General features: G+C 43.5%; 1 protein-coding gene across 2 annotated transcripts in view; it reads left to right on the plus strand.

Annotated features, from left to right (window-relative positions):
- Nucleotides 1-583: 583 nt before the first annotated feature.
- Nucleotides 584-27,283, plus strand: part of ARFGEF2 (ADP ribosylation factor guanine nucleotide exchange factor 2) — a 94,344-nt gene continuing 67,644 nt past the window's right edge. The window contains exons 1-11 of one of the 2 annotated variants that reach the window (XM_021714395.1): nucleotides 584-729; nucleotides 1,698-1,877; nucleotides 2,226-2,460; nucleotides 14,136-14,204; nucleotides 17,365-17,513; nucleotides 19,583-19,713; nucleotides 21,213-21,447; nucleotides 22,020-22,119; nucleotides 23,198-23,337; nucleotides 24,779-24,887; nucleotides 25,613-25,796. In XM_021714395.1, coding sequence (XP_021570070.1) covers nucleotides 1,839-1,877; nucleotides 2,226-2,460; nucleotides 14,136-14,204; nucleotides 17,365-17,513; nucleotides 19,583-19,713; nucleotides 21,213-21,447; nucleotides 22,020-22,119; nucleotides 23,198-23,337; nucleotides 24,779-24,887; nucleotides 25,613-25,796 — 1,391 coding nt within the window. In that variant the 5' untranslated portion in view covers nucleotides 584-729; nucleotides 1,698-1,838. Of the gene's footprint in view, nucleotides 730-1,697; nucleotides 1,878-2,225; nucleotides 2,461-14,135; nucleotides 14,205-17,361; nucleotides 17,514-19,582; nucleotides 19,714-21,212; nucleotides 21,448-22,019; nucleotides 22,120-23,197; nucleotides 23,338-24,778; nucleotides 24,888-25,612; nucleotides 25,797-27,283 lie in introns of both variants that reach the window. The other variant, XM_008061932.2, reaches the window with a different exon arrangement.

Consider the following 27,283-nt stretch of genomic DNA (forward strand, 5'->3'; position numbering starts at 1 on the left):
AATGTGTTGCACAAATGGTTGTGTACTGGGGAGTATTCTATACCTTGCCTTTATCTTTTTTTGAGTTGGAGTCTCACTCTGTTGCCCAGACTGGAGAGCAGTGCCGCTCCCGGCCACCACAGCCTCGACCTGCTGGGCTCCGGTGATCCTTCCGCCTCAGCCTTCCAAGTAACCGGAATTACAGGCATGCGCTACCATGCCTGGCTGATTTTTTGATTTATTGTAGAGATGAGGTCTCGCTGCCCAGGCAGGTCTCGAACCCGCGGACTCAGGCAATCCACTCACCTCAACCTCCCAAAGGCGCGGGATTACAGGCTGAGCCACCGAGCCCGGCTTATACCTTGCCTTTTTCATTGGCCACTGTATCATCATCCCAGGGAATCTTCTGCTGGTAGGAGACAGGATGAAGGCTGAACTCACAGAGTGGTTGTGCCTGCCTGGCTTCGGGGCACAGAGGAATTTGTGGGAATCAGAAGTTAAAGGCCATGCTCACTGCTTGTCTTTTGCTGTCCTGGGCTGCCACTAGAAGACCTCAAGCCCAGCCAGGCAGAAATTTGTAACCTCTGTTCTTTCTCTGTTCAGAAACTCATCGCATATGGACACATCACTGGCAACGCCCCTGACAGTGGAGCCCCAGGGAAGCGCTTGATCGACAGGATTGTGGAAACCATTTGCAGTTGCTTTCAGGGCCCTCAGACCGATGAAGGCGTTCAGTTGCAAATAATTAAGGTATTTGTTTGTTTGCCCAATCTGGTTTTTAAATTAGAAAGCTAGTCCCATTTGAGAATTGGGAATTTGGATTCCTATTTACCATGTGTTAGTTGTCTCAGATGGTGCTGAGCTGAAAGAGAAAAATTTTAGCATCGCTTAGATCTTTTGTTGTGTGTCAGAATTTATTAGTGTGGTCTGAGACAAGAAGAATGGAAGCAGGTGTGTTTTCTAAGTAAACAGTTCCACTAATAACAATGTAAATTGCTTGTGAATTAAGTCAGCTTGAAATAGTCTGGTCTTTCCCCCTTGAAACTCTGGATTTCTCGGCAGGTCTTTGTTGATAGGCTTATCTCCAACTTGCCCCTGGCCTCTTGTTCCCTCACTCCATTTTCCTGTTCCATTTCTGCTTCAAGGAATGATTTGGCATGGGATGGGACCGTCTATGAATCTGAGAATAGGATCAAGATGGGTGTAACCAAGGTTCCAGATCTGAAGTCCTGAATATTTGGCTTTATAAAGAAATGCTCCATGGTAGCTACAGCTTTCTTATGGCTCTCCCCCCAACCACTCCGGGAATTGGGAAACTGCCCCAAACGTGTCTATTTTGTGATTAGTATGGGTGAAATCAAGTTGCGGCATTTTTGCTCCTGAAATAAGTGTCTGTATTTTTCATTCTAGGTTTTTCCATCAATATTAACATCCAGAAGTTTGGCGCTTTAAAAAGTGAGCCAGTAGAAAGCTTAGTTCAACACAACTTAATTATTTCAAATAATTTAGATTTCATGGAGTTGTTGTTTTTAAACTCACAACACTAGATTGGCTCTTGGCACTAATCATTCAGTTTAGTTTGCAGAGCCATCTTACTTTTTTTAAAAAATTATTTTAAGAAAAGCAGAGCCAAATCCTCTAGAACAATTTGGCTGTAGGAGGGGAGGAGGGTAGTGACTGGAGTTCCTGAGGGTGAAGGTTTCTGATTTCTCTTTTAGGCTCTTCTGACCGCAGTGACTTCTCCACACATTGAAATTCACGAGGGCACTATCCTGCAGACAGTGAGGACATGTTACAATATCTATTTGGCCAGCAAAAATCTCATCAATCAGACCACTGCAAAGGCTACCCTTACCCAGATGCTCAATGTCATTTTCACCCGCATGGAAAACCAAGTGGTGAGTGGCAGCACTTGTCATCTGCTGGGGTGAGGCGTCATTACCACTGGAACTCTTTCATGTGTGGCCTTGGTACCTGTGAAAATTCACTAGCATTTTAAAGTTTATATCTTCTTTCTTTTAATTCTCCGTACGGTACTTTTGTTCATGTTTTAAAAATCAGAGAATCCTGCATGGGTTCTGAAATTTGCACTCAGAAATAGCTTTGAGTTTGTCAAAGGAATTTATTTCCTTTTAAAAATTGTACCTTCTGGTTGCAAATTTTTTAAACAATAGGCTGGCATAATTTTTGTTCCTTACCAAAATACTACAACCATTTTGATCGAATCCATTTTTGTTACCTTTTAGTTGCAGGAGGCCAGAGAATTGGAAAAACCAATCCAGTCGAAACCCCAGTCCCCTGTGATTCAAGCCGCAGCAGTATCCCCAAAGTTCAGTCGTCTGAAGCAGAGCCAGTCACAAAGCAAACCAACAACTCCTGAAAAAACAAACTTAACCAATGGTGAATATGCCAGGAGCGATTCTGGAAAAGTGAGCTCGGAAAATGGAGATGTGCCCAGAGAAAGAGGCCCATCACTATCAGGTACGGCCTGAAATGGTATGGCTGTCTCTTTCCAAGTTCTACAGGGAATCATCCTCTGTGAGGGGCAGATGAAGGAGGTGTCTGGTAACCTCTGAGGGAAACCTTGGATGGCAGCTTGTCTATTTCTGGACCTTCTCCTTGACTTCCCTTTGCTTTCCTCTTAGGCAATACAGTCACTGAGGCATGATGTCTAATGTCCTGTTGTCAACTGTGCATTTTTCTCTAAATAGTTCCTGGAATGTATCTAGCTACTACTTCTTCATGTCAGCCTCAGTTCAGTGGTTCGGTTTGGGACACTTATCTCCCAGTAGTTAACTGATTGGTGATGAATCATTCAGTGTCTGTCCAGAGGAGGACAAGGGCCTTAATTATCACATGCACATTGGATCTCCATGCTTTGCCCAGTGCCTCGCAGTTAGGAGCCATTGTAGATATCTGTGGAAGAAGCCAGAAGGAAGGTAGGTAGGTAGGTGGGTAGATGGATAGACAGATGGACACAGAGATAGCTTTTTCTTCTTCTTTTTGTGACCAAGTACATTGCTTTTTTTTTGCTGGCTTTTTAAAATGAAAGACTTCCACACCTGATTATAGTTTTAAAGTAAATGAAATATTAGGCTTGAAATTTTGGATTGAATTTTTGTAAGATTATTTCTGAATGTTTGCATCTCTCCCTGAACAATTTGTATGAACCAGATCCAAAATTCTTGTTTTTTTCAGGAACTTACCTTTTCCAAGTGATCCTGTCAAATATTTTTTCACTTAAACCAGTGGTTCTACACAAAATATCTGGTATATCTTTGTAATTTGCCTCATCTCTTCTACAGTCACATTACTGATTGTGATTTCTGTTGGCAGGGTGTTCCACACTAGAGTGCACATATGTAAGCAGCTTTTATTCTTTTATAGTTTCCCAGACTGCTTGACATACATGGGAACAGACCACATATTGTTGCTGGAATGTTGTTTTATAGTTTACTCAAGGAAAACACAAACGAAAGTTGCCACCAAGAACGGTGTCTGTCTCAGGGTGAGCCTGGAGCCTTGAGCTCAGAGTTGCTATCAACTTATTCCTGCCATTGCTTGTCCTAAGGAAGATGCTCAGAAATTCCCAGTGTGCCCACTGTGTCCACTGTGTTGTCATCTGTGCCCTTGGAACTCTCCAGGGCAATGACCAGATTTTTACTGTAACCCTTATCAAGCTGTGGTCAAGCAATAAATATTAATATTTAAACACTGTAGTATGCATAGCCTCACAGATAGAAAAGCGAGTCTCAGAGCTGCATCAAAGCGCTTCCGTTCCAGCCCATTTTCCATACAGCAGCCTAAGTGATCTTTTAAAAGCAGGAGTTGGTTTGTGGTCCAAACCCTGCTCTAACTCCTTTGGTCAGTCCCCGTCCCACTGAGAGTGAAATCCATGCCTACCCTGCCCCCATCGTTTGCAAGACCCTGTGTAATCCGGCTTCTGCCCACCTTCCTATCCCCTTCTTACACCTATCTCCCCCTTGTTTGCTATACAATACACAGGTGCTGTTTCTGGTTCTTGAAAGTGCCATGCTTGTTCCTGCCTCTATGCTTTTGCACTTATTGTCTGTTCTTTCCTTCTGAACCCTGCCCCCCTCCTTTATCTTCAGGTCTCTCAGTTCAGGCTGAGAAAGGCTTTCCTGGTCATCCTCTGAAGCTTCCCCATCATGTCTGTCTTCTCATCCTCTTTTATTTTCTCCATAGCCCTTATCAATACTTGAAATTACTGGAGGATTTATGTTTACTCATTCCTGTTCTGAGGCCCAGGCTGCTGTGTTCTCCACTGTATTCCCAGCACCTGGAACAGTACCTTGCATGCACAACAGACACTGAGTAAATCAGCCTTTGAATGGGTGGGGGAAAACATGATTTCTAGAGTACAGCTTTGCTGAATCACAGCAACTTGAAGTTCTGCTCTAATAAAGAGGAAATAAAGCCGGGCCTGGTGGCTCAGCCTATAATCCCATGCTTTGGGAGACTGAGGTGAGGGGATTGCCTGAGCCCGCGGGTTCGAGACCCACCTGGGCATCTTGGCGAGACCTCATCTCTACAATAAATCAAAAATTAGCCGGGCATGGTAGCACACGCCTGTAGTTCCAGCTCCTTGGAAGGCTGAGTGGAAGGATCGCTGGAGCCCAGCAGGTCGAGGCTGCGGTGGCCAGGAGCGGCCACTGCACTCCAGTCTGGGTGACAGAGTGAGACTCCAACTCAAAAAAAAAAAAAAAGAGAAAATAATTTGTAGTTAGTACATTACTGTGGATTTTGTTGCCAGTACTTGGGATACCTCATAAGGCTTTCCTAGAACATGGGGATCAGACTACCTTTGAGAAGCAAACCCTAAACCTGCAAATAGTGGGTCAGAATGGAAATGCACTATCCCCTTTAAAAAGAGCAAGCAGTGCTCACGCCTCTATTCCCAACACTGGGATGCTGAGGTGAGAGGATTGCTTTTGAGCGCAGGAGTTTGAGACCAGGCTAGGCAATATAGCAAGACCTCACCTCTACAAAAAAAATATAAAAAAACTAGCTGGGCATGGTGGTGTATGTCTGTAGTGCCAGCTGCTCAGGAGACTGAGGCATAAGGATCTCCTGAGCCCAGGAGGTCAAGGCTGTGGAGAGACACGATGGTGCCACTGCACTCCAGCCAGGGTAACAGAATGAGACACACACACACACACACACACACACACACACGTACACACGAAGAAAAAAGACACACACACACACACACACAAAGAAGAAGAAAAAAGAAAAAAGAGCAAGCAGGCCGGCTGTGGTGGCACAAAACTGTATAGTCCTAGCTGCTTAGAAGGCTAAGGCAAAAGGATTATTTCCACCTTAGAGTTTGAGGCTGTAGGAAGCTATGATCATATGAATAGCCACTGCACTTCAGCCTGGGCAATGTAGTAAGAGAAATTTCTTTTATCTCTAAAAGAAATAAAATAAATAAATAATAAAAATAAAGAGAGCAAATGGCTTCCAGTTCTCAGGAGTAGGCTCTAAATAAAGAACAGGTTCGCTGGGCGCAGTGGCTCATGCCTATAATCCCAACACTTTGGGAGACTGAGTTAAGAGGATTGTCTGAGCCCATGGGCTCAAGACTAGCCTGGGCAACTTGGCGAGACCTCGTCTCTACAATAAATCAAAGAAAAACGAGCCGAGCATGATGGCACATGCCTGTAGTTCCAGCTACTTGGAAGGCTGAGGTGGAAGGGTCTCCTGAGCCCAGCGGGTTGAGACTGCGGTGGCTGTGAACATGCCACAGCACTCCAGCCTGAGTGATGGAGTGAGACTCTGACTCAAATAAATAAATAAATAAATAAAAATAAAGTACAGTTTCTTCAGAGGAAGAAGTTGAGCAAAGAAGGACAGCCTGAGAGACAGATACTGGGGTTGCTACTACCCAAAGGAGACTGTCTAGGGCTGGAGGGGCTGGAGTCCAGGTGGTGAAGGCCCAGTGAGAGGCCTGGGTTCTCATGTCTTTCCATATTAATAAGTTCTTGGACATCGGACACAACCTTGGTGTCTCCTACATGCTGTCCTGTGGTCATCACCATCATGTGACCAGCGCTAACAAGGTACTAGCTCAGCACTCAACAAAAGTATTTTCCTGTTTCATTGACTAGAACTTCCATGGCCTTCCTGGGATAATTTGTCTCCCATGTAATTTGCATTGATAGAATTCACTGACAGACCTGAGCATCTCTTTTTCCTTAGCAGTTCTTCATCTCAAATTAATAAATCAATCAATTTGTCAGCCTTATATAAATTCACAAGATGAGACATTTGAGCCCAAGACATGCTAGCTTATGTGAACTTGTAGGCACAGTCAACCAGACCTCCCTAGCGGGCCTCACCCTTTTATCCAGTCACAACCCTCCTGATTTCCCAACTGCTCTTTTCTGGTTTTTTGTTTTTGTTTTTCTGTTTTTCTTTTAATAAGATTGGTATCAGCTCCTCGTTTGTTTGTTTTTTAAACAGCTTTCTTGAGAAATAATTCACATGTTATAAATCCACCCTTTTAAAATGTAGACTTCAATGCTTTTTATTGTATTCACAGGTCTGTGCAACAGTCACAATCAGTTTTAGGACATTTTTATCACTCCCAATAGAAACCCTATACCCATTAGCAGTCACTTCCTCATTTTAAGTTTGTTTTTAGGATTCTAACTTTTTAACTCCCAACATTAGACATTAGCCTGTTTGTGTTTATACAGATAATATAGAGAATTACCTGAGTTTATGGATTTCTTCCATTTACCTTTTGCATCTCATTCTTTAAGGGGAAAACAACCCAACTCTTAAGTACTATAGAAGAGAGAAAATTTCTCTTTCAGCCAGTACGGTAGTTCTATTCAGTCAGATGGCTTCCCATCATGACTCAACCACTTAGTAGATCTCTGACCTTGGGCAAAATCTTTAACCTTTCTGAGCTCAGTTTTCTCACCTGTAAATTGGTGAAATAATTAGTACTATCTTATAATTTTGTGAGAGTTCAATGAGAGCAGTGTCTGACACTTAAAGCTACAAAAATGTTTGCTGATAGTATCTCTTAAAGAAATTCCAGCTTAAAAATGAGTTGGTTTAAAGAAAAACAGCAACTATTTCTGATGGTAATCAGGTGCTAGGGTGGTAGGAAGAGAGGCATTTGCGTGGGCTGTTTCTCATATAAGCAATACCAGTTCCTCTGCGTTAAGAATTGCATTATTTTTGGTTAACAAAAAGAAGTCTCAGATTGACACTTGGTGAAAGAAACAAAATGTACCCCACCTTTTTTGACTTGCTTTTGACACAGCCTGCCTTACAAGGGATAAGCCACATTGGCTTTTCAGCTCATTGGTTTACAATATTTTTATTTATATTTTATTTGTATTTTATTTTTTTGAGTCTAGGTCTCACTCTGTCACCAGACTGGAGTGATGTGGCACAATCGTGGCTCACTACAGCGTTGACCTCCTGGGCTCAGGCGATCCTCCTGCCTCAGTTTCTGAGTCTCTGGAACTACAGACACACGCCACCACGTCTGGCTAATTTTTTAAAAGTTTTTTTGTAAAGATGAATTCTCGCTATGTTGTCTAGGCTTACAGTATTTTTATTAGTTGTGTAATGGACATATATTTGGGGACAGTAAGCTTTCTAATGTGCTTCTTCCCAGTGAATAATTGTTCTCTTGTCAAGGAATCATTGGTGGGTGACTGGACTATGACACAAAAAACTTGCTCCCTGATTTCTTTTTTCTTTAGTCTTCTTACATATTGCTAAGTACTTGACATTAAACACAACCATGTTTTATCATTACTACGTATTTCCATTTGCCTCTCTGACTCCAGATCTTGCTTCTCCCACTCTATTTTTTCCCTGGCACCATAGCATACAATAAAATTTACTTATTATCCTCAGCTAGGCTGAAAGCACCAGGAGGATAAGGATTTTTGTTTTAGACAGTGATATGTTCCAGATGTCTGGAAAAGGGTCAGACACCTAGGCATCAGTTTGTTTGAATGAATGAGTGAATGCATCTTACTGCCCACCTACGCCATTCCCCAAGGTCCCTACCTAATTGGACAGAGAGTGGGGACCTGGGGAGGCCTTGTCTCAGACTCCTAATTTTTTTTTCTATTATTCTCAGCTTGTGACTTCCATCCTCAGGGTCACTTTATGGCTCAGAATCCTGCCATTTTGTTCCAGGCAGGAAGAAAGAGGAAGAGGTAGGACTAAAGTGTTCTTTGCCAGCTGAGTCACTCCCCTTTTTTTTTTGAGTTGGAGTCTCACTCTGTTGCTCAGACTGGAGTGCAGTGGCCGCTCCCGGCCACCGCAGCCTCGACCTGCTGGGCTGCCTGCTGGGCTCCCTGCTGGGCTCCGGCGATCCTTCCGCCTCAGCCTTCCAAGTAGCTGGAACTACAGGCGCGCGCTACCACACTCGGCTGATTTTTGATTTATTGTAGAGATGAGGTCTCGCCAAGTTGCCCAGACAGGTCTCGAACCTGCGGGCTCAGGTAATCCACGCACCTCGGCCTCCCAAAGTGCTGGGATTACAGACTGAGCCACCAAGCCTGGCCCAACTCCCCTTCCTAAAGAGGAATTTTCCTGGAATCTGTCACTGTCCCTCATAACTTAGGCTTACCTCTCATTGGCTAGAACTTGGTCACCTGACCATTTTTTCCTACAAGGAAGGCTGGGAAATGTAGGCAATTCCCATCCAAGACAAAATTAGGGTTCTGTTTGGAAGAAGGTTAAAAGTTAGGTAACTGGCATTGCCTTCCACAGAGTGGCTTTTCAGCTAGCTAGCGAGGGAGTGGTGGCAAGGATTTCTCCTATCCGACCCTATTCACGGTAGCCCTTATATTTTGTTTGAGGACAGAGTCTGAAATAGGATCTGGTGCCTAATCAGACACCAGATGTCATCCCAGGGAACCAGCAGAACCAGTGTTTTTTAGGTGTACTTTTAGGTGTACTCTTTGTACTTCTCAAATATTTGATTTGATTTGATTGTCAAACATTTTTACAGCATGCTTGAAACTTAATCACAGCAGACTTACTAGTAGTTGTCACAACATCCAGAAAAGCTTCTTCTGAGACCTACCCAAGGCTGTCGTGTCAGCAAGGGGAGCAGTTCGCAGTTACTGGGTGGAGTCCTGCTGCTTCAGGGCCCTCTATTGGGATTTTTTTCTGAGCAGCTCCCTCCATAGGAACCATCTGTGAGAATTAGGGCTTTCGGACTTTCCCTCCTTCTCCTGGCTTGAGACTCTTTTGACTTTGCACAGGTACTGTTTTGAATTCAGCCTATTAAGGAAAATGATCCGGGCTCGGTGGCTCAGCCTGTAATCCCGCACCTTGAGAGGCTGAGGTAAGTGAATTGCCTGAGCCCGTGGGTTCGAGACCCGCCTGGGCAACTTGGTGAGACTTCATCTCTACAAAAAATCATCCAGGCATAGTAGCGCATGCCTGTAATTCCGGCTACTCAGAAGGCTGAGGCGGAAGGACCGCCAGAGCCCAGCAGGTCAAGGCTGCGGTAGCCGGGAGCGGCCACTGCACTCCAGTCTGGGTGACAGAGTGAGACTCCAACTCAAAAAAAAAAAAGAAAATGAGTTACGTATCCAAAAGTGGGGCTCCTGATGCTGTTGAGATGGAAAAACTGCAGTGAGGACAAGGGAGGCCCATGTGGACATGGAAATGCTACTTTTCTTCTTAGGATTAAATGATAGTGAAGGCTTTAACTAACTGAAACTCTAAGTGATTAGTTGGGAAATGTTCTTATGGACCTTAGTCTACAGGGCTAGGCAGGTGACAGAAATGGTAGTCATCTGTCACTAAAGCATCATGTATGTCGTCACATAAGCACGCTCTTCTTTTTAAATTTTGTGTGTGTGTGTGTATGTGTGTGTCAATGAGATCATGCTGTGTTGCCTAGTCTGGTCTTGGATCCTGAACTGAAGCAGTCCTCTCTCCTGCTTTTTAAACGTTGGCAGCTAATTTAAAAAAAAAAATTTTTTTTTGAGTTGGAGTTCCACTCCATTACCCAGCGTGCAGTGGCATGCTCATGGCCACCCCAGCATCAACCTGCTGGTCTCCAGTGATCCTTCTGCCTCAGTCTTCCAAGTAGCTGAAACTATAGGCGCTTGCTACCACACCTAGCTAATTTTTTATTTATTGTAGAGACGCGGTCTCGCCAAGTTGCCCAGGCTGGTCTCGAACCTGCGGGCTCAGGCAGTCCACTTGCCTCGGCCTCCCAAAGTGCTGGGATGCTAGGCCGAGCCACTGAGCCTGGCCCAAATGTTTTAAAGAGCGGTGCAGAGGGGAAACAATTTGTACTTGCAGGCCAGATGTACCTGCTAGCCACCACTTTACAGCCTCTAGTCTAACTCACTAAGCCTGTAACTTCTCTGATAAAATGAGTCAATGTTTTCTGGGTGCTGAATGTGAACAAGGTGCTGTGTACCAAGTACTTTGAAATGTATGATACAGATCAGAAACTGTCACAATAATTTTTATTAAATCATAGCATCAGAGAATGTTGGAATTGGAAAGGAACCTAGAAATATCTAACGTTTACCAAGTCATGGTGTAGGTGTGCTGATTTTTGGTGATTACTACTTGTAAACAGTTTGTATTTTAATAGTTATTTTAACATGCATTTAGAAAATATAATGAGCATTTAAAATCTGCTATTTTGTGGATTCTGTTGCTTAAGGTGTTCTCATTTACAGAGCACTGTTAAATAAATACATTCGGGCATTGCTTTAACAGTGGGGATATGTTCTGAGAAATATGTTGTTAGCTGATTTTGTTGTTGTACAAAAGAACATCTTGACTTATACTTACACAAATCTAGATGGTACAACCTATTGCACATCTAGGATATGTGATCTAGCCTTTGCTTCAAGGCTACAAATCTGCACAAGGTCTGCATGTCATTGTCTTAAAGACTGTAGGTAATGGTAATGGTAATGGTAAGGATTTGGGCATCTAGATGTAGAAAAAATACAGTGAAAATACGGTATAAATGACTTTAAAAAATGACCCGCCTGTGTAGGACACTTGCCGTGAATGGAGCTTGCAGGACTGGAAGTTGCTCTGAGTGAGTCAGTGAGTGGGGATTGAGTGTGAAGGCATGAAGCTTGACTGTGCACTGCTGTGGACTTTATAAACACTGTACACTTGGGCTGCACCAAATGTATAACAATTTTTTCTTCATTAATAAATTTTCAGTTACTATAACTTTTACTTTGTAGACAGTCAATTTTTTTAAAACTTTTTTTGGTTTTTTTTTGTTTGTGTCAGGGTCTCTCTTTGTCATCCAGTCTGGAGTACAGTGGCACAATCTTGGCTCATCGTAACCTCAACCTCCTGGATTCAAAAGATCCTCCCACCTCAGCCCCTTGAGTAACTGGGACTACAGGCATGTACCACTACACCTGGCTAATTTTTTAATTTTTTTGTAGCGATGAGGTCTCACTATGTTGCCTGTGCTAATCTGAAACTCCTGGGCTCAAGCAGTCCTCCTACCTTGGTCTTCCAAAGTGCTGGACTTAACAGGCGTTAGTCACCACACCCAGCCAACTTTTTGACTCTTGTAATACACTTGGCTTAAAACAGACACTCTGAGCCAGACCCAGTGACTCACGCCTGTAATCCCAGCACTTTGGGAGGCTGAGTGGGTGGATTGCTAGAGCCCAGAATTTGAGACCAGCCTGGATAACATAGTGAGACCTCATCTCTAAAAAAAAAATCCAAAAATTAGCTGGGCATGATGGCATGTATCTGTAGTCCCACTACTCGGGACACTGAGGCAGAAGGATTGCCTGAGCCCAGGGAGTTGAGGGTGCTGTGAGCCGTGATCATGCCACATCACTCCAGCCTGGGGGACAGAGTGAAACTTGGACTCACAAAAAAGAAAACAAACACATTATACAGCTGTACAAAAAACTTTTAAAAATATTCTTATTCTGTAAGCTTTTTTTCTATTTTTAAAATATATTTAACTTTTTAAACATTTTTGTTGAAAAGCTAAGTCACAGGCCAGGTGCAGTGGCTCATGCCTGTAATCCCAGCACTTGGGGAGGCCAAAGTGAGAGGATTGGGTTCAAGACCAGCCTGGGCAACATGGCAAGACCTCATCTCTACAATAAATCAAGAAAAATTAGCCGGGCATGATAATGCATGCCTGTAGTTCCAGCTACTTGGAAGGCTAAGGTGGAAAGATTGCCTGAGCCCAGCAGGTGGAGGCTGCAATGGCCATGAACATGCCACTGCACTCCAGCCTGGGCGATAGAGTGAGACTCTGACACACACACAAAAAAACCCCACAAACACACAGATTAACCTAGGCCTACACAGGATCAGGATCATCATTATCACTGTCTTTTACCTCCACATATTGTCCCACTGGAAGGTCTTCAGGATAATAACATGCATAGAGGTGTCATGACCTGTGGTAACAATGCCTTCTTTTGGAGTATCTCCCGAAGGACCTGCCTGAGGCAGTTTCACAGTTAACTTTTTTTTAATAAGTAGAAGTGTACTGTAAAATAGCAATAAAAAGTATTATAAATAGATAAACCAGTAGCATAGTCATTTACTATCATTGTCAAATATTATGTACTGTACATAATTGCATGTATGACCAAACCGCTGACAGCACAGTAGGTTTGTTTACACCAACATCACCACAGAGGTGAGTAATAAGTTACATGAGGATATTAGGGTGGCTATGATGTCACTAGACTATAGTGTCATGAGGTGATAGGCATTTTTCAACTTCATTGTAATCCTATGGGATGGCTATGTATATGTGGCTCATCATTGACCAAAATGTTGTTATGTGGTGTGTGACTATATATTTCATGCTTGTAATAATGTGTAATGATATAGTAGTGCATGAATATGGCAGAAATTATGAGGGTGGTATGAGACTGGCATTTGGGTAATGCTGACCTAAATCACCCTTTTTAGATGAAGAAGTGAGTTTAGGAGATGTGATTTTGGCTGGAAAGCTTTCTAATTTCAATTCAGATTCTTTTTTGCCTTCTAAGAAAAGTCGGCCTGTAATCCTGCGCCTTTGGGAGTGAGGTGAGTGGATTGCCTGAGCCCACGGGTTCGAGACCCGCCTGGGCAGCGAGACCTCATCTCTACAATAAATCAAAAAATCAGCCGGGCGTGGTAGCGCATGCCTATAATTCTGGCTACTCGGAAGGCTGAGGAGGAAGGATCGCCGGAGCCCAGCAGGTCGAGGCTGTGGTGGCTAGAAGCGGCCACTGCACTCCAGTCTGGGTGACAGAGTGAGACTCCAACTAAAAAAAAAAAGGAAAAGCATATAGCATCAGTATTTCCCCCATAAACCTACTTAGCTGTTGGGATAGTTACGTGCTCAATGAAAATGAAAATATTTAGTGCCACTGTCTAGGACTTTATGGAATGAGCACAGAACTCAAAGCAGAGTAGCTGAGTGGAGAGTCCTCATTATCAAAGAGAAGACGAGTTATTTTGGTTTCGTTTATTTAAAGTAATGGCCATTTTGGTCAATGTGATGTTTTACAAATCAGTAGTGTCTACTAAACATCTCGTCAAGAGCTGTTGATTTTAGAAACTTTTCCCCATAACTAGTTTTCTAAAACGTAAGAGGTACTGAACCTCTTCTGTTTAAAGTTAACATTTTACAGTATAATTTCATTTAAAATTTAGTAAGTCCCCAACTATCATGTTGGAAAGCCAGGTTCTGGGCTTATAGTGTCAGGAAGCAAAGCAGCAAAGGCCTGCTTATACCGAGGCTCCCTGGTGCCTGAGGCGGAGGCACGAGAGAAAGCTCCATGTTTTGTTCTTCCAGGAACCATAGCTGGTAGAATCCTGCTGCTGCCTCAAGTTGGGAGTGGTGAGAGGGCCCTGGGCAGAGCAGCTGGGCCTTGGGAAAAAGAGAGAACAAGGCATTGGGGTTTAGTTTTCCAGAGAGGAAAGCTCAAAAGCAGAACAGATACTGCCTTGGGTCTTCCAGACATCTATAAGCTGTCTTCTGTTGGCATGGTCACATGTGGTCTTGGAAGTACTTACTTGCACCTTTTGCCTTCTGAAACATGACTTCTCATACGTTCTTTCTCCCCTGTCCTTTGTTTTCCTGGAAATGCCTGGGTGTGCATTTATGTATTTGTATGTGTGTGTAGGGACTGATGACGGCGCCCAGGAGGTGGTGAAGGACATTTTAGAAGATGTAGTCACGTCTGCTGTTAAAGGTAAGAACCAAGGACAACCCAGCCTTTCCTCTTACCTCCTTCCTCGAAAAAAGCCTTCAGCCAAGTATTTCACTGGTAGAGTTCCTGCCTCCCTGCCCCGTGAACTCATGGAGCTCATGGAAACTGAGTCAGCCCATGTGTTCCCATCTTGTGGGATTCAGCAGTTACTAATTTTTTTTGAGTTGGAGTCTCACTCTGTCGCCCAGACTGGAGTGCAGTGGCATGCTCATGGCCACCCCAGCATCGACCTGCTGGACTCCGGCGATCCTTCCACCTCAGCCTTCCAAGTAGCCAGAACTACAGACGCGTGCTACCGTGCCCAGCTAATTTTTTATTTATTGTAGAGACGAGGTCTCACCAAGTTGCCTGGGCTGGTCTCAAACCTGCGGGCTCAGGCAATCCACTCTCCTCAGCAATGATTTTTTTTAGTGACTGATTTTTATTCTCTTTTGAGTAGGGGTCAGTGAACACAATCTGACCGTGTTAGGCTTTGGTGCTCCATGTGGAGACACAGAGAACTACTTCTAGATTAGGGGTGCCCAGGGTTTTTCTAAGAGTAGGCTCTGAGCCCTGAAGTCCATGTTCATTGCTACAGAGTTTTCATAGCCAGCCTTTGATGTGTTGTGGGGACAGTCCACATGTAACAGGTGTCGGGTGTCCAGGAAAACCTTATTCATTTTGTTAGACTTCATTAGTCCCTTAGTTTCATGGTATGGTTTCATTGGAATTGAGATTCGTATAGTTCAGGCTGAGTGCAGTGGCTCACACCTATAATCCCAGCAATTAGGGAGTCAGAGATGAGAGGATTGCCTGAGCTCAGGTATTCGAAACTGGCCTGGGCAACTTGCAATAAATAAAAAAGTTAGCCAGGCATGGTAGTGCGCACCTGTAGTTCCAGCTATTAGGAAGGCAGAGAGGGTAGAAGGATTGCCTGAGCCCAGCAGGTTGAGGCAGCAGTGGCTGTGAGTGTGCCACTGCGCTCCAGCCTAGGTGACAGAGTGAGACTCCGGCTCAAAACAGCAACAACAACAAAACACCAAAACTTGTATAGTTCAGAATGAATTTGAAATGATTTTTTGTTTTTGTTTTTGTTTTTATCTAAGATCTCAGGTCAGTGGTTGTGTGTTGAACATTCAGTTTCAGTGCCAATAAACCATTAATTGGTAGAGAAATAGAACATTTAGTGAATTACAGCCTAGTACAGTGGTTCACACCTGTGGTCCCAGCACTTTGGGAGGCCAAGGCAGGATGATCACTTGAGGATAGAAGTTCAAGACCAGCCTGGGCAAATACTGAGACCTTGTCTCTAAAAAAAAATCTAAAAATTCAGCCAAGTGTGGTGGCATGTACCTATAGCTCTTATAACTTGAGGGACTGAGGTGAGAGGGTCACAAGCCCAGCAGGTTGAGGCTGTGGTGGTCATGTGTGTGCTACTGTACTCCAGCTTGAGCAACAGAATGAGATCGTCTGTTAAAAATAAATAAATGTGGTGAGTTGCGGTCAGCATTTTTTTTTAATGAAAGAGAATAAAATAAAATAGTACAGACAGTCTGACTGCAACACATTTATGAAATGTGTTTCACTTGCTTGTGTGTACATGTCTGTATTGGGACACAAAACTGTAAACATTAATTTCTTACTGAGGTCATGATTTGAAAGCCACTTCTCTAAGTCCTAAGGCTATATGTAGATTCTGTTTCTTTCCTTGTTTTTTTGAGTTGGAGTCTCACTCTTGTTGCCTAGGCTGGAGTGCAGTAGCATGCTCACAGCCACTGCTGCCTCGACCTACTGGGCTTAGGCAATCCTTCCGCCTCAGCCTTTCAAGTAACTGGAACTACAGACACACACCACATGCCTGGCTAGTTTTTGTGATTTATTGTAGAGGTGAGGTCTCACCAAGTTGCCCAGGCTGGTCTCGAACCTATGGGCTCTGGCAGTCCTCTAGCCTCGGCCTCCCAAAGTGCTGGGATTATAGGCTGACCCACCATGCCCGACCAGTTCTGTTATTTTTTTAGTTTCTTGTGGAAATGTCTTTGAAATAGGATCATTTTATTTCATACATTTAGATTTGCTTCTGGGATATATAAAAGTTATTATATGCTGGGCACAGTGGCTCATGCCTATAATCCTAACACTTTGGGAGGCCGAGACGAGAGGATTGCCTGAACCCAGGGGTTCAAGCCCAGCCTGGGCAACTTGGTGAGACCTCCTCTCTACAGTAAAACAAAAAATTAGCCAGGCGTGGTGGCACGTGTCTATTGTTCCTGCTACTTGGAAGTCTGAGGCAGAAGGATCACCTGAACCCAGCAGGTCAAGGCTGCAGTGGCCATAAGCATGCCACTGCACTCCAGCCTGGGTGGCAGAGTGAGACTCCAACTCAAAAAAAGAAAAAAAAAACAGAAAAAGTTATTACGTAGTGATTATCTTGGTCACTTTTGTGTTCTCCAGCCCTTACCACAGAGCCTGGCATGTAATAGGCACTTGATAAATACTTATTGAATGAATATATGCATCGTAAACCTTTTGAAAATTGTGCTTATTCAGTTGTTCGATGTGCTTTCTATAAAGATGCACGTGATAAGTTTTTCTTAGAGTTCTGTTGGTATGCTGATCATCAGATATGCTTTCCTTCATTGAATGATGAAATCTAGTTAACTTTTTCTTTGAACTCTTTCCCTTTTTTCACATGGCTCCTAGAAAGCTCAGGTTTACATTTTTCCTATAACTAAAGTTTTCTGTCGTAACTGGCTGTCCTCTGATTCCTGTATTGTCCATTTAAAAAAAATCTGTGCTTTTCATGCTTAGCTGCTTCTCATCTTTTTCAGAAGTGGGCAGGGTAGACAGGGCTGATGCATTGCATAATCCTGGGGGCACCATTGACATGGGTTGTAATTTGAATGAAGCCCCTGGGGTGAATTGTACACTGCTGTGGTCCTGCCAGTGGGGCTGTGGATGACAGATACTCGTAGAGCTACAGCGTCACTCTGGCCTGCGCTTCTCTGTAGTATGTCAGCAGTGAGTCAGTGTCACAAGAAAAGGAGGGACAAGCAAAGCTGGGAGGTTACGGGAGTAACATTTTTTTGGTTGTTAGGCAGTCTCCTGGGATAAGTAAGTACGGTACTAATTTGGGGCTATGACTTTGCACTTATGTTTTAAGAAGCGGCAGAAAAACATGGTCTGACAGAACCTGCGAGGGTTCTGGACGAACTGGAGTGCCAGGAATGTGCTGTTCCCCCAGGAGTTGATGAAAACTCACAGACCAATGGGATAGCGGATGACAGGCAGTCCTTGTCGTCGGCGGATAATCTGGTATGTCAGTGATCATCCTGCACAGATTCATTGCAGTCTTACTTTTTCAAACAATGCAGATTGAAATCTTTTATCAAAAGAAGCATTAAAATAAGCAAGTTCAGTTCAGTTGTTAGTCACACAGTCCTGGCCTGATGCTCTTTATATTAGCAGGTTCAGTTTTTGGAATGTGCTAATGGTGGTTGTATATAGCTTACTGAGACTTCTAAAATCTTAAATTTCCTGCTATTTTTCTTCTGTCTCAAATAGTATACATTTGTTATAAAAAATAAGAAAATATATAATTCCCACTGGGCATGGTGGCTCATCCAGCACTTTGGGAGGCCAAGGTAGGAGGATTACTTGAGTCCAGGAGTTTGAGACCAGCCTAGGCAACATAGCAAGACCCTGTCTCTACAAAAAAATTTAAAAATTAGTTAGATGTGGTGGCACACACCTGTAGTCTCAGCTACTCGGAAGGCTGAGGTGGAAGAATCCCCTGAGCCCAGGAGGTTGATGCTGCGGTGAACTGTGATTACACCATTGCACTCCAACCTGGGTGACAGAATGAGACTCTGACTCCAGAAAGAAAGAGAGAGAGAGAGAGAGAGAGAAGGAGAGAGGGAGAGAGAGAGGAGAGAGGGAGAGAGGGAGAAGAAGAGAGGGAGAGGGAGAGGAGGAGGGAGAGGGAGAGAGGGGAGGGAGGGAGGGAGAGGAGGGAAAGGAAAGGAAAGGAAGGAAGGAAAGGAATCTATAGAAGGAATTCATTTTTTACTAGGCTGTGATTGCTTGGTTCAGCACTAGGGCATGGACATCTCTTCGTATCAGTACATACATATCCAACTAAATTTTTTCATGACCATGTAAAGTTGTATATGGATTGACCGTAATCTATTAACCAAGTCCCCATTAGGGATGATGCTTCTAGTTTTATCACAGGAAACAATTCTATAATGAATATCCTTGTAGATAAATCTTGTGCCCATCCTTAATTCTTTCTTAAGTATAAATTCCTACACGTGGTATTGCTGGGTCAAAGGTTTGCAGCTTTAGGCTTTTGATCCTGAACACCAAGTTAGTCTTCTGGGAAGGTATTGCTTGAATTCCTGCCCACTTATAGGCTCTCAATGCCCATTTTCCAATCCCTTATTAAAACTGGGCAGTAGCATTCATCCACATCTTTGCTAGTCTGACAGGAGAAATAGCCTACTTTAATGGTCAGTAATAAGGGCATTTTGGTTTGTTTTATTTGTCCTTTTCATTTCTTGGTGAATTTCTTATCCATGTTTTTTTGCCTGTTTTTCATTTGAGAGAAGGGTTTCCATAGTTCCTTAATGAATTATAAGAACTTTTGTATGTTGAAGATATTAGTCTTTGTTATATGTTACAAATGTATATATATATTTTTTTGAGTTGGAGTCTCACTCTGTCACCCAGACTGGGCTGCTGGGCTCCGGCAATCCTTCCGCCTCAGCTTTCCAAGTAACTGGAACTACAGGTGCGCACTACCACGCCTGGCTAATTTTTGATTTATTGTAGAGATGAGGTCTCGCCAAGTTGCCCAGGTGGATTTTGCACCCGCAGGCTCAGGCAATCCACTCACCTCGGCCTCCCAAAGTGCTGGGATTACAGGCTGAGCCACTGAGCCCGCCCGTTACAAATATTTTTTATTTGCATGTTTTATTTTTATTACACTTTACCTTTTTAGATAAAGTAGTTTATTTTTTAGTGCCTATCATTTCTTTCCCATTTATCCTACAACAGGATATAACAAATACCTTTCTTACCCTTGCTAATAAAATCACCTATATTTGTCTTAATTTTTTTAATGGTTAGACTTTTGATCATTAATTATTTTAAACCACTTCTACCAGCTGTTTGAAGGACAAGAGCCAAGGTTGCTGTAATGACTTTCATAGTTTCTATTTTGCCGTATATTCCCCTTCCCAATACCCCCCACCTCCCTTTTGAGTAAACAAGTTAACTGTTGGTAGCATAATCGCCATAGGATAATTACATTTCTTATTTTTGACAAGAGTTATTCCTTTGTTTTGCCCCTTTGGTTTTTTAAAATCTGTTTCTGATTGTAGGAATCAGATGCTCAAGGACATCAAGTGGCTGCTAGGTTCTCCCACATTTTGCAGAAGGATGCCTTCCTCGTGTTTCGCTCCCTGTGCAAGCTGTCGATGAAGCCCCTTGGGGAAGGCCCTCCCGATCCAAAGTAAGCAGACAGCAGTTCTTGGCCGTCCCAGCCCAATGATCAAGGAACATATGGTACTTCATACTCCCCTGCTTCCAGGAAGTCCCAGTGCTATGTCTCTGTTGTTGTTAGTGCAGTTTATTCAGGGTGGTTTTGCAACTTTTCAAACTCATGCTGTCTCTACAGTCTTTCACATTGAATTGTCTCTGTATCCCCATCAACCAAGATTTTGCCCAGCTTAGCTTTTCTTGGTTTATGTGCTAAAAACAATTAGTGTATTGAACATGCACCCTCTTTGTACTGATAAATGGATTGAATCTCCTGATGCGCAGTGGGGAAGGGTAGGATGTCTGTAAATGTCAGTTACCTGTTTTGTGTGGAAACCTCTGCTTCACAGATTGAGATTTGTTGTTGTTGTTGTTTTTGAGTCAGTCTCACTGTGTCGTCCAGGCTAGAGTTCAGTGGCTCGCTCACAGCCACCCCAGCGTCAACCTGCTGGGCTCAAGTGATCCTTCTGCCTCAGCCTTCCAAGTAACTGGAACTACAGGTGCTCGCTACCACACCCAGCTAATTTTTGATACATTGTAGAGATGAGGTCTCACCAAGTTGCCCAGGCTGATCTCAAACCCCTGGACTCAGGCAGTCTTCTTGCCTTGGCCTCCCAAAGTGCTGGGATTACAGGCTTGAGCCACTGTGTCTGGGCCACAGATACAGATTTAAGCCCCAGGTTCAACATAGGGAAGCCAGATATTTCTTTGTAGTAAACTCTTACATGGATATCAGCACTGTGGAGAGAAGACAGCAGAGGCTTCAGAGCCAGAGAGAGCTGCATTCAGGTCTTGACTCCTCTACTGGAGCAAGCTCTGTGACCGCATGAGTTACCCAATGTCGTCTGAGAAGTGGGGATATGGAAAACACAAAATGATATAGGTGTTGTCCTGAGCACAGGGCCTTGTACTTTATAGTCATATTGTCATTATAATAATCCTCACCTCACCTATTGAGAATGCTGCTAATATTATGATAACCATTAGGAAAATGGTTCATGGAAATTTTCAATTTCTTACCTTCCCTGAGCTCGGGGATGCAGAGTGGGAAGGGAGAGTTGAGGTGAGTGGATACAGAGCACAAACCTCATGGTGAATAAAGATAGACTGGGCCAGGTGTGTCGCCTCATGTGAGTGAAGTAGTCATTGATTGTACCAGTGTGGTGGCAGAACCTGCTTTCCAGAACTAGTTGACACTGCTTTTGCTCCTACTGTATTCTCTGCTTTGCGTTGGGGAGAGACAAAAAGAGTAAGAGTTGGCAGCTCTTGTTCTCAAAGGGCCTGCAGATTCCAGGAGCACCCACCTCATGCCATCTGCCCTCCTCCTGACATTTAAAAGCCATTGCTAATTCTCAGCTCACTGGCTTCTCAGAACATTCCACTCCCTGGTAGAGGAGCAAGTCCTCTTCAAGCAGCCTTCTGTTTTATACTGCATCTTTCAGCCCCGTCATGTTGTTTCATTTTTTCTGCCAGATCCCATGAGCTGCGTTCCAAGGTGGTTTCCCTGCAGCTGCTCCTCTCCGTGTTACAGAATGCTGGCCCAGTGTTCAGGACTCACGAGATGTTTATCAACGCAATCAAGCAATATCTCTGTGTGGCCTTGTCCAAAAATGGTGTCTCGTCAGTGCCTGATGTCTTTGAGCTCTCTCTCGCCATTTTTCTTACTCTTCTTTCGAATTTCAAAATGCACTTGAAAATGCAGATAGAGGTATGAACTCCAAATTTGCTTTTTTGTTTGATGGCATTTATACCAGATGAGTTAACTGTTGGTGGCATACTTACTTAGAACTGCAATTACACTGTCTGCTTGCTGGCACGCCAGCAGCTAGGAACTTTCCAAAGGAGAGAGAAAATACGTTCTTATAAAAAGTTACTGCCCTCAAATCCTGTATGCCTTTTATTTTCACCAAAAGTTTAAAGTATGTGGTCTGTGTGCTGGGCTCAGCACCCCCAACATATTTGTTTGGCCTGTAAATTGTTTGAAATCATTTGAATTAGTTGCCAAATTGAGAAATCCTAGTTTACCTGAAAATTCAGATTTCTAGCTTCTCTCATAAAATCACAATGCCTGCGTTTCCACATGACAGCTCCCTGATGGGCCCCACCCTGCTAGTTGTGCCCAGGAGGCCAAGGTCCCACTGCTGCCAACAGGGTGTGTGTTCCGCTCTTTTCCACCTACCCAGGCTGCCTCACTTATTACAGGACTGGCTGAAGATGTTGTAGTTTCTGAGCCCTAACTGGAACTTAATTGACGTTTTCCTTTGTCTTCATATCATATAGGTCTTTTTCAAGGAGATTTTCCTGAACATTTTAGAAACATCAACAAGTTCTTTTGAGCACAGGTGGATGGTCATTCAGACTCTGACGAGGATCTGTGCAGGTATTTGCACCCTGAGGGCACTCATCCATCAACTTGCTCCTAACCCTTTGGATGCTTTAATCTGCCGAAACTCAGATTAAGACCTTTAACTTCTTTGAGAATATTAATGAAATGTTGGGGATAAAAGGCTGTTTCGGCCTAATGTCTAGTTCTGCTCCTTCTCTTCTTTTGTAGAGAATGACCAGTACAGGCTTGTTTGCCTGGGACTTTCTGGTTTTAGCACCAAAAGTCCCACATCCCAGAACCCCCCCCAATCCTGACAAACTGGGACACTTGGTCATCCTACCTATGAGCTGAGTGTGATTAACAAATCACAGGCCGGGCGAGGTGGCTCACGCCTATAATCCCAGCACTTTGGGAGGCCAAGGTGAGAGGATTGCCTGAGCCCGCAGGTTCGAGACCCGCCTGGGCAACTTGGCGAGACCTCATCTCTACAATAAATCAAAAAATTAGCCAGGCGTGGTGGTATGCACCTGTAGTTCTGGCTACTTGGAAGGCTGAGGCGAAAGGATTACATGAGCCCAGCAGGTCGAAGCTGCAGTGGGTGTGAGCAGCATGCTACTGCACTCCAGCCTGGGCAACAGAGTGAGACTTCGACTCAAAAAAAAAAAAACACACACGGAAAAAAAAAACAAATCACGAGGCCTAGGGTGTTCGTGCTGCAAACTTGATTGGGTGCTCCAGGAAATTTGTATTCACCTTACACCTTACAGTTGTTTTATTTCCAATATAGAATCTTCAAACATTTGTCTGTCATTAAATTTTATTTCATAAAAGTAGCACAACTTAAGAGGTGAATCAGACAATTGTTGGCTACTTTTTTAATGAGAAAAGTGAGCCTTGGAGGGGTGGAATGAAGTCCCTGAAGATTCAGTTACTGCAGAGGCAGGCCTAAAAACATCCATGCCTCCTAACACTTCCTTGAATTTCTGACATACATTTCCTGAATGAGATGTAGCCACCTGAGTCGGTAGTTCACTAGGGAACTTTGTTAGCAAACAAAGTCTTGTTAATAAGAAAATGTGACTGCTGTTTGTCTTTGATCATAATTTCTAATACTGGTGTGTTATTTTCCAAGATGCCCAGTGCGTTGTGGATATTTATGTCAACTACGACTGTGATTTAAATGCTGCTAACATTTTTGAGCGTCTTGTAAATGATTTATCCAAAATTGCTCAGGGAAGAAGTGGACATGAGCTGGGAATGACACCTCTGCAGGTAAAAACACTGGGGACACTCTGTTGTATTTAAAGTTTATTCATTTCAATAAACATTTATCAAGTGTCACACTGTGTGCTAGGCACCATCCTCAATGTGGGGGATACAGCAGTGAATAAAACAGAGGTACGTGTGCACACACACACTTCCTGCCATCATGAAATGACAATAAAGAAGTCAGCTGCCAGGTGAAAAGTAAAGCAGGGCCAGCAGAGAGGAAGTGCCGGAGGGGGTGTTGCAATTCTCCGTGGGTCACCAGGGTAGTATCCTTGAGAAGGTGACGTTTGAGCTGAGGCCTATAGGAACCGAGTTCATGCTTAGTCCCCTTTTGAAAGAATCTGTGGAAAACAGAATCCTAGTGTCCACCACAGGCAGTGAAGATCGCCAGTTATTAGCAGATTGCCTTATTATTAGAGTGCCTACAAAGAAGATAGGATCCTTCACTTATGGTCTCTGGTCATTCAGGGTCTATGAGCCCCTGGAATTGTGTAGAATTTTGGCATATGGACATTTTTCCTATGAAAGTCATAGTTGTCATTAGAATCACAGAGAGATCTATGATGTCTGAGATGCCATTTTGAATCTAAAACATTTGCATTTTTTAGATTATCTGCAGCTCATATTCAATTTCTTATTTAAGAAATGCTACATTTATTTCTTTGGTTAGAGTCAAAATCTGAAGTGCAGTGACATTATCAGAGCTCACTGCAGCCTCAAGCTCTAGGGCTCAGGCAGTTCTTTTGCCTCAGCCTTCCGGGTAGCAGGGACTACAGTCGCGTGCCACCATGTCCAGCTAATTTTTTTTATTTTTTGTAGAGACAAGGTCTCACTTCATTGCCCAGGCTGGTTTCAAACTCCTGGGCTTAAGTAATCCACTCATCTCAGCCTCCCAAAGTTTTGGGACTATAGTTGTGAGCCACTGTGCCCAGCCTTATTTTTAAAAATTAGTATTTTTATTAACTTAGAGGGTGAACATTAAAATGGAATGCATCTCTGGGTACTTAAGGAATAACTCACCCACAGTCAGGATCCAGATTCTCATTTACTTCATAATTCAAGATTCTTGTCTTCTTTTTTCAGGGTCATTGGTTAAGATTCTATTATTTTAAAAAATAAATTTTTTATGTTTAAAAAATTTACTTAAGCAGTAAATGACAACTTTTTAATAATCCAAATAACATTGTTCATTTTAGCAGAGCACATCCCATGTTTTTGCTGCTGTGAAGTTTGTTATGAACACCTATAGAGATATCCAGGCTTTTTGCAACGTGTTCTTAATACTTGTGTCGCCTGTTAACTTCTCCGTGGGTTTGTTTTATCCTGAATAGCACCAAATGTCAGGGATTATCTTGTATCCTCACAGGAGTCCCTAGAGTCCTGTAGGTGTCTGTTCTCTTAATTGTTCTGCTAAGTGTCTATACTGTGTCACTGTGTCCTTCAGGAGCTCAGCCTGAGGAAGAAAGGCCTGGAGTGCCTCGTGTCCATTCTCAAATGCATGGTGGAGTGGAGCAAAGACCTGTATGTGAACCCCAACCACCAGGCCAGCCTTGGTGAGTGGTTGCTGCCATTCTGCTTGCATTCATCACAGGCTGCCAGAAGAGTTGTCTTAGTGTGGTTATCTTTACTCTCCCAAAGAAGATAAGGATAAAATGAAAGAAAAGGAGTTTGCTAAATACCTGTAGTATTGTAAAGTTCTGCTTTTTAATCTGTCTGGAATTTGGGGGGAAGAGTGTGAAGTTGTACCCTAGCTTTATTGCTCCTGATGGAGAACCAATTGTTCCAACATTTTTTTAGTAGTCCCTCCTTCTCTCACTGATTTGAGGCATCACCTTTATGATATACCAAATTCTCCCTCATCTGTTAGTCTGTTTCTGGATTTTCCTATTCTGTTCTGTTGATATGTTGATTCTTGCACCAGTACTGTACTTTTCAGACTATTAGAGTTGTATAAATTTTGGTACTTTGCAGAGTAAGTCCTCCTATTCATTGTTTTTTAAGTGTTTTGACTGTTTTTACTTCTCTTACTCTTTCATGTGAATTTTATAATTAGCTCATCAAGTTCCATGAAAAAATAAGTTTTAGGTAAAGCATCTGAGTGATACTAAGGCTTCATGCTTATGATCCTCATAGTACGAACTTGCTGCTCAGGTCTGTGCCTGAGCAGTCTTTTTCTGGGAAGGTCTTTCTGGGAAAGAGATTGTGAGGCCAGACCTAGCTCTGACATGTCTGTGTCCCATCTGCTTGTTTGGTTTCCGTTGCTTTTATGTCACTACAGGTCAGGAGAGGCTCACGGATCAGGAAATGGGGGATGGGAAAGGCCTTGACATGGTAAGAAGGAGCAGCGTGACATCCATGGAGTCCACGGTGTCCTCGGGGACCCAGACAGCTGTTCAGGATGACCCAGAGCAGTTTGAGGTCATCAAGCAACAAAAGGAAATCATCGAACATGGCATCGAGCTGTGAGTGTGGCTGCCACTCTAGCAGAATCTCTTGGGGCCTCTGATAAAGCCTTGTTTTTCTCTGGGAACCTGGGACTGACTCCTAGAGGGGAAAGGCCTGTTCCCAAAGGTTCATGCTGCCACTTGTAGCAGAGCCTGCTTGAGTCAGAGTGAGTGCATGAGCGTGCATGCACACATGGGAGAGAGAAAACTTAAATACCTTTGTGTGGTTGATGCAGCCTTTTTTTCCCTTCCCTGATGAAAATGATAAAACCAATTGGAAAATACCCAAAAAGTGTAATTTATGTATATATTTTCTGAACCATTTGAAAGTGATTTGTAGCCATCATGATACTTCAACCATACATCTCTGAAAAATAAGGACGTTCTCCTGTATAACCACAGCAGCAGCATCATAATCGCTGGTAAATCATTGTGTTTCTTTCCAGTTTTTTACACACATAAACATGCACATAATTTTATACCCTATCCAGCTTTTTTTTTTTGAGTTGGAGTCTCACTCCGTCGCCCAGGCTGGAGTGCAGTGACACAATCACCATCACTCCAGCCTCGACCTGCTGGGTTCTGGCGATCCTTCTGCCTCAGCCTTCCAAGTAGCCAGAACTACAGGCGCGCGCTACCACATCCAGCTAATTTTTAAAAAAATTTATTGTAGAGACGAGGTCTCGCCAAGTTGCCCGGATAGGTCTCAAACCTGTGGGCTCAGGCAGTCCACTCGCCTCAGCCTCCCAAAGTGCTGGGATTATAGGCTGAGCCACCAAGCCTGGCCCTGTCCAACTTTTTAATGATTAGTTAACTTATGAAATTAAGTTTAAGAGTTGAAGTTACAGTGCTCATTAATTGAAGTACTAGTGTCATTTTTACTCTTACCAGCTAAAGATTACTTAGAGGTGGGCCCAGTGTGTTCTCCCCACAACAGCAAAAGTAATCTTTTAAAAACATAAATCAAATCATGCACTCCCTGACCTAAAATCCTTCCATGTTTCTTGCTCCTGCAGTGTGGTGTGACCTGGCCTCTGACTTCCCTCACTGACCTTACCTCCCACCAATACCCCTGAGTCACACAACACATTTTCAGTCCCTTGAACACCTCTAACTCTTTTTGCCATGGTCACTCTGCTTGGAAGAACCTTTGCTTTTTTTCATCCCCCAGACTTGGTAAAACATCTCTTCTTCAATCCTCCTGTGGCTGCACTGCCTGAACAGGTCCTGAGTTAGTCTCTGTCCTTGCCCCTGTTCATGTCTTTCACGGTCCCTACCAGTTTGTGCTTGCACAGTTCATGGATATCACTCCAGTGTAGGCCTGGTAGATAATAAGTTAAATCTATACATGGTTTAATTTTGTCTCCCTTTAACAAGAAGTACTAGGCTGGGTGCAGTGGCTCATGCCTGTAATCCCAGCACTTTTGGAGGCAGAGGTGAGAGCCTGGGCAACATGATGAGACCTCATCTCTACAATAAATATTTTTTTTTTTTTTTTTTTTTTT

Source organism: Carlito syrichta, unplaced genomic scaffold (genome assembly GCF_000164805.1).
Source record: "Carlito syrichta isolate Samal-C Ts95f unplaced genomic scaffold, Tarsius_syrichta-2.0.1 Scaffold305642, whole genome shotgun sequence".
NCBI classification, from domain to species: domain Eukaryota; kingdom Metazoa; phylum Chordata; class Mammalia; order Primates; family Tarsiidae; genus Carlito; species Carlito syrichta.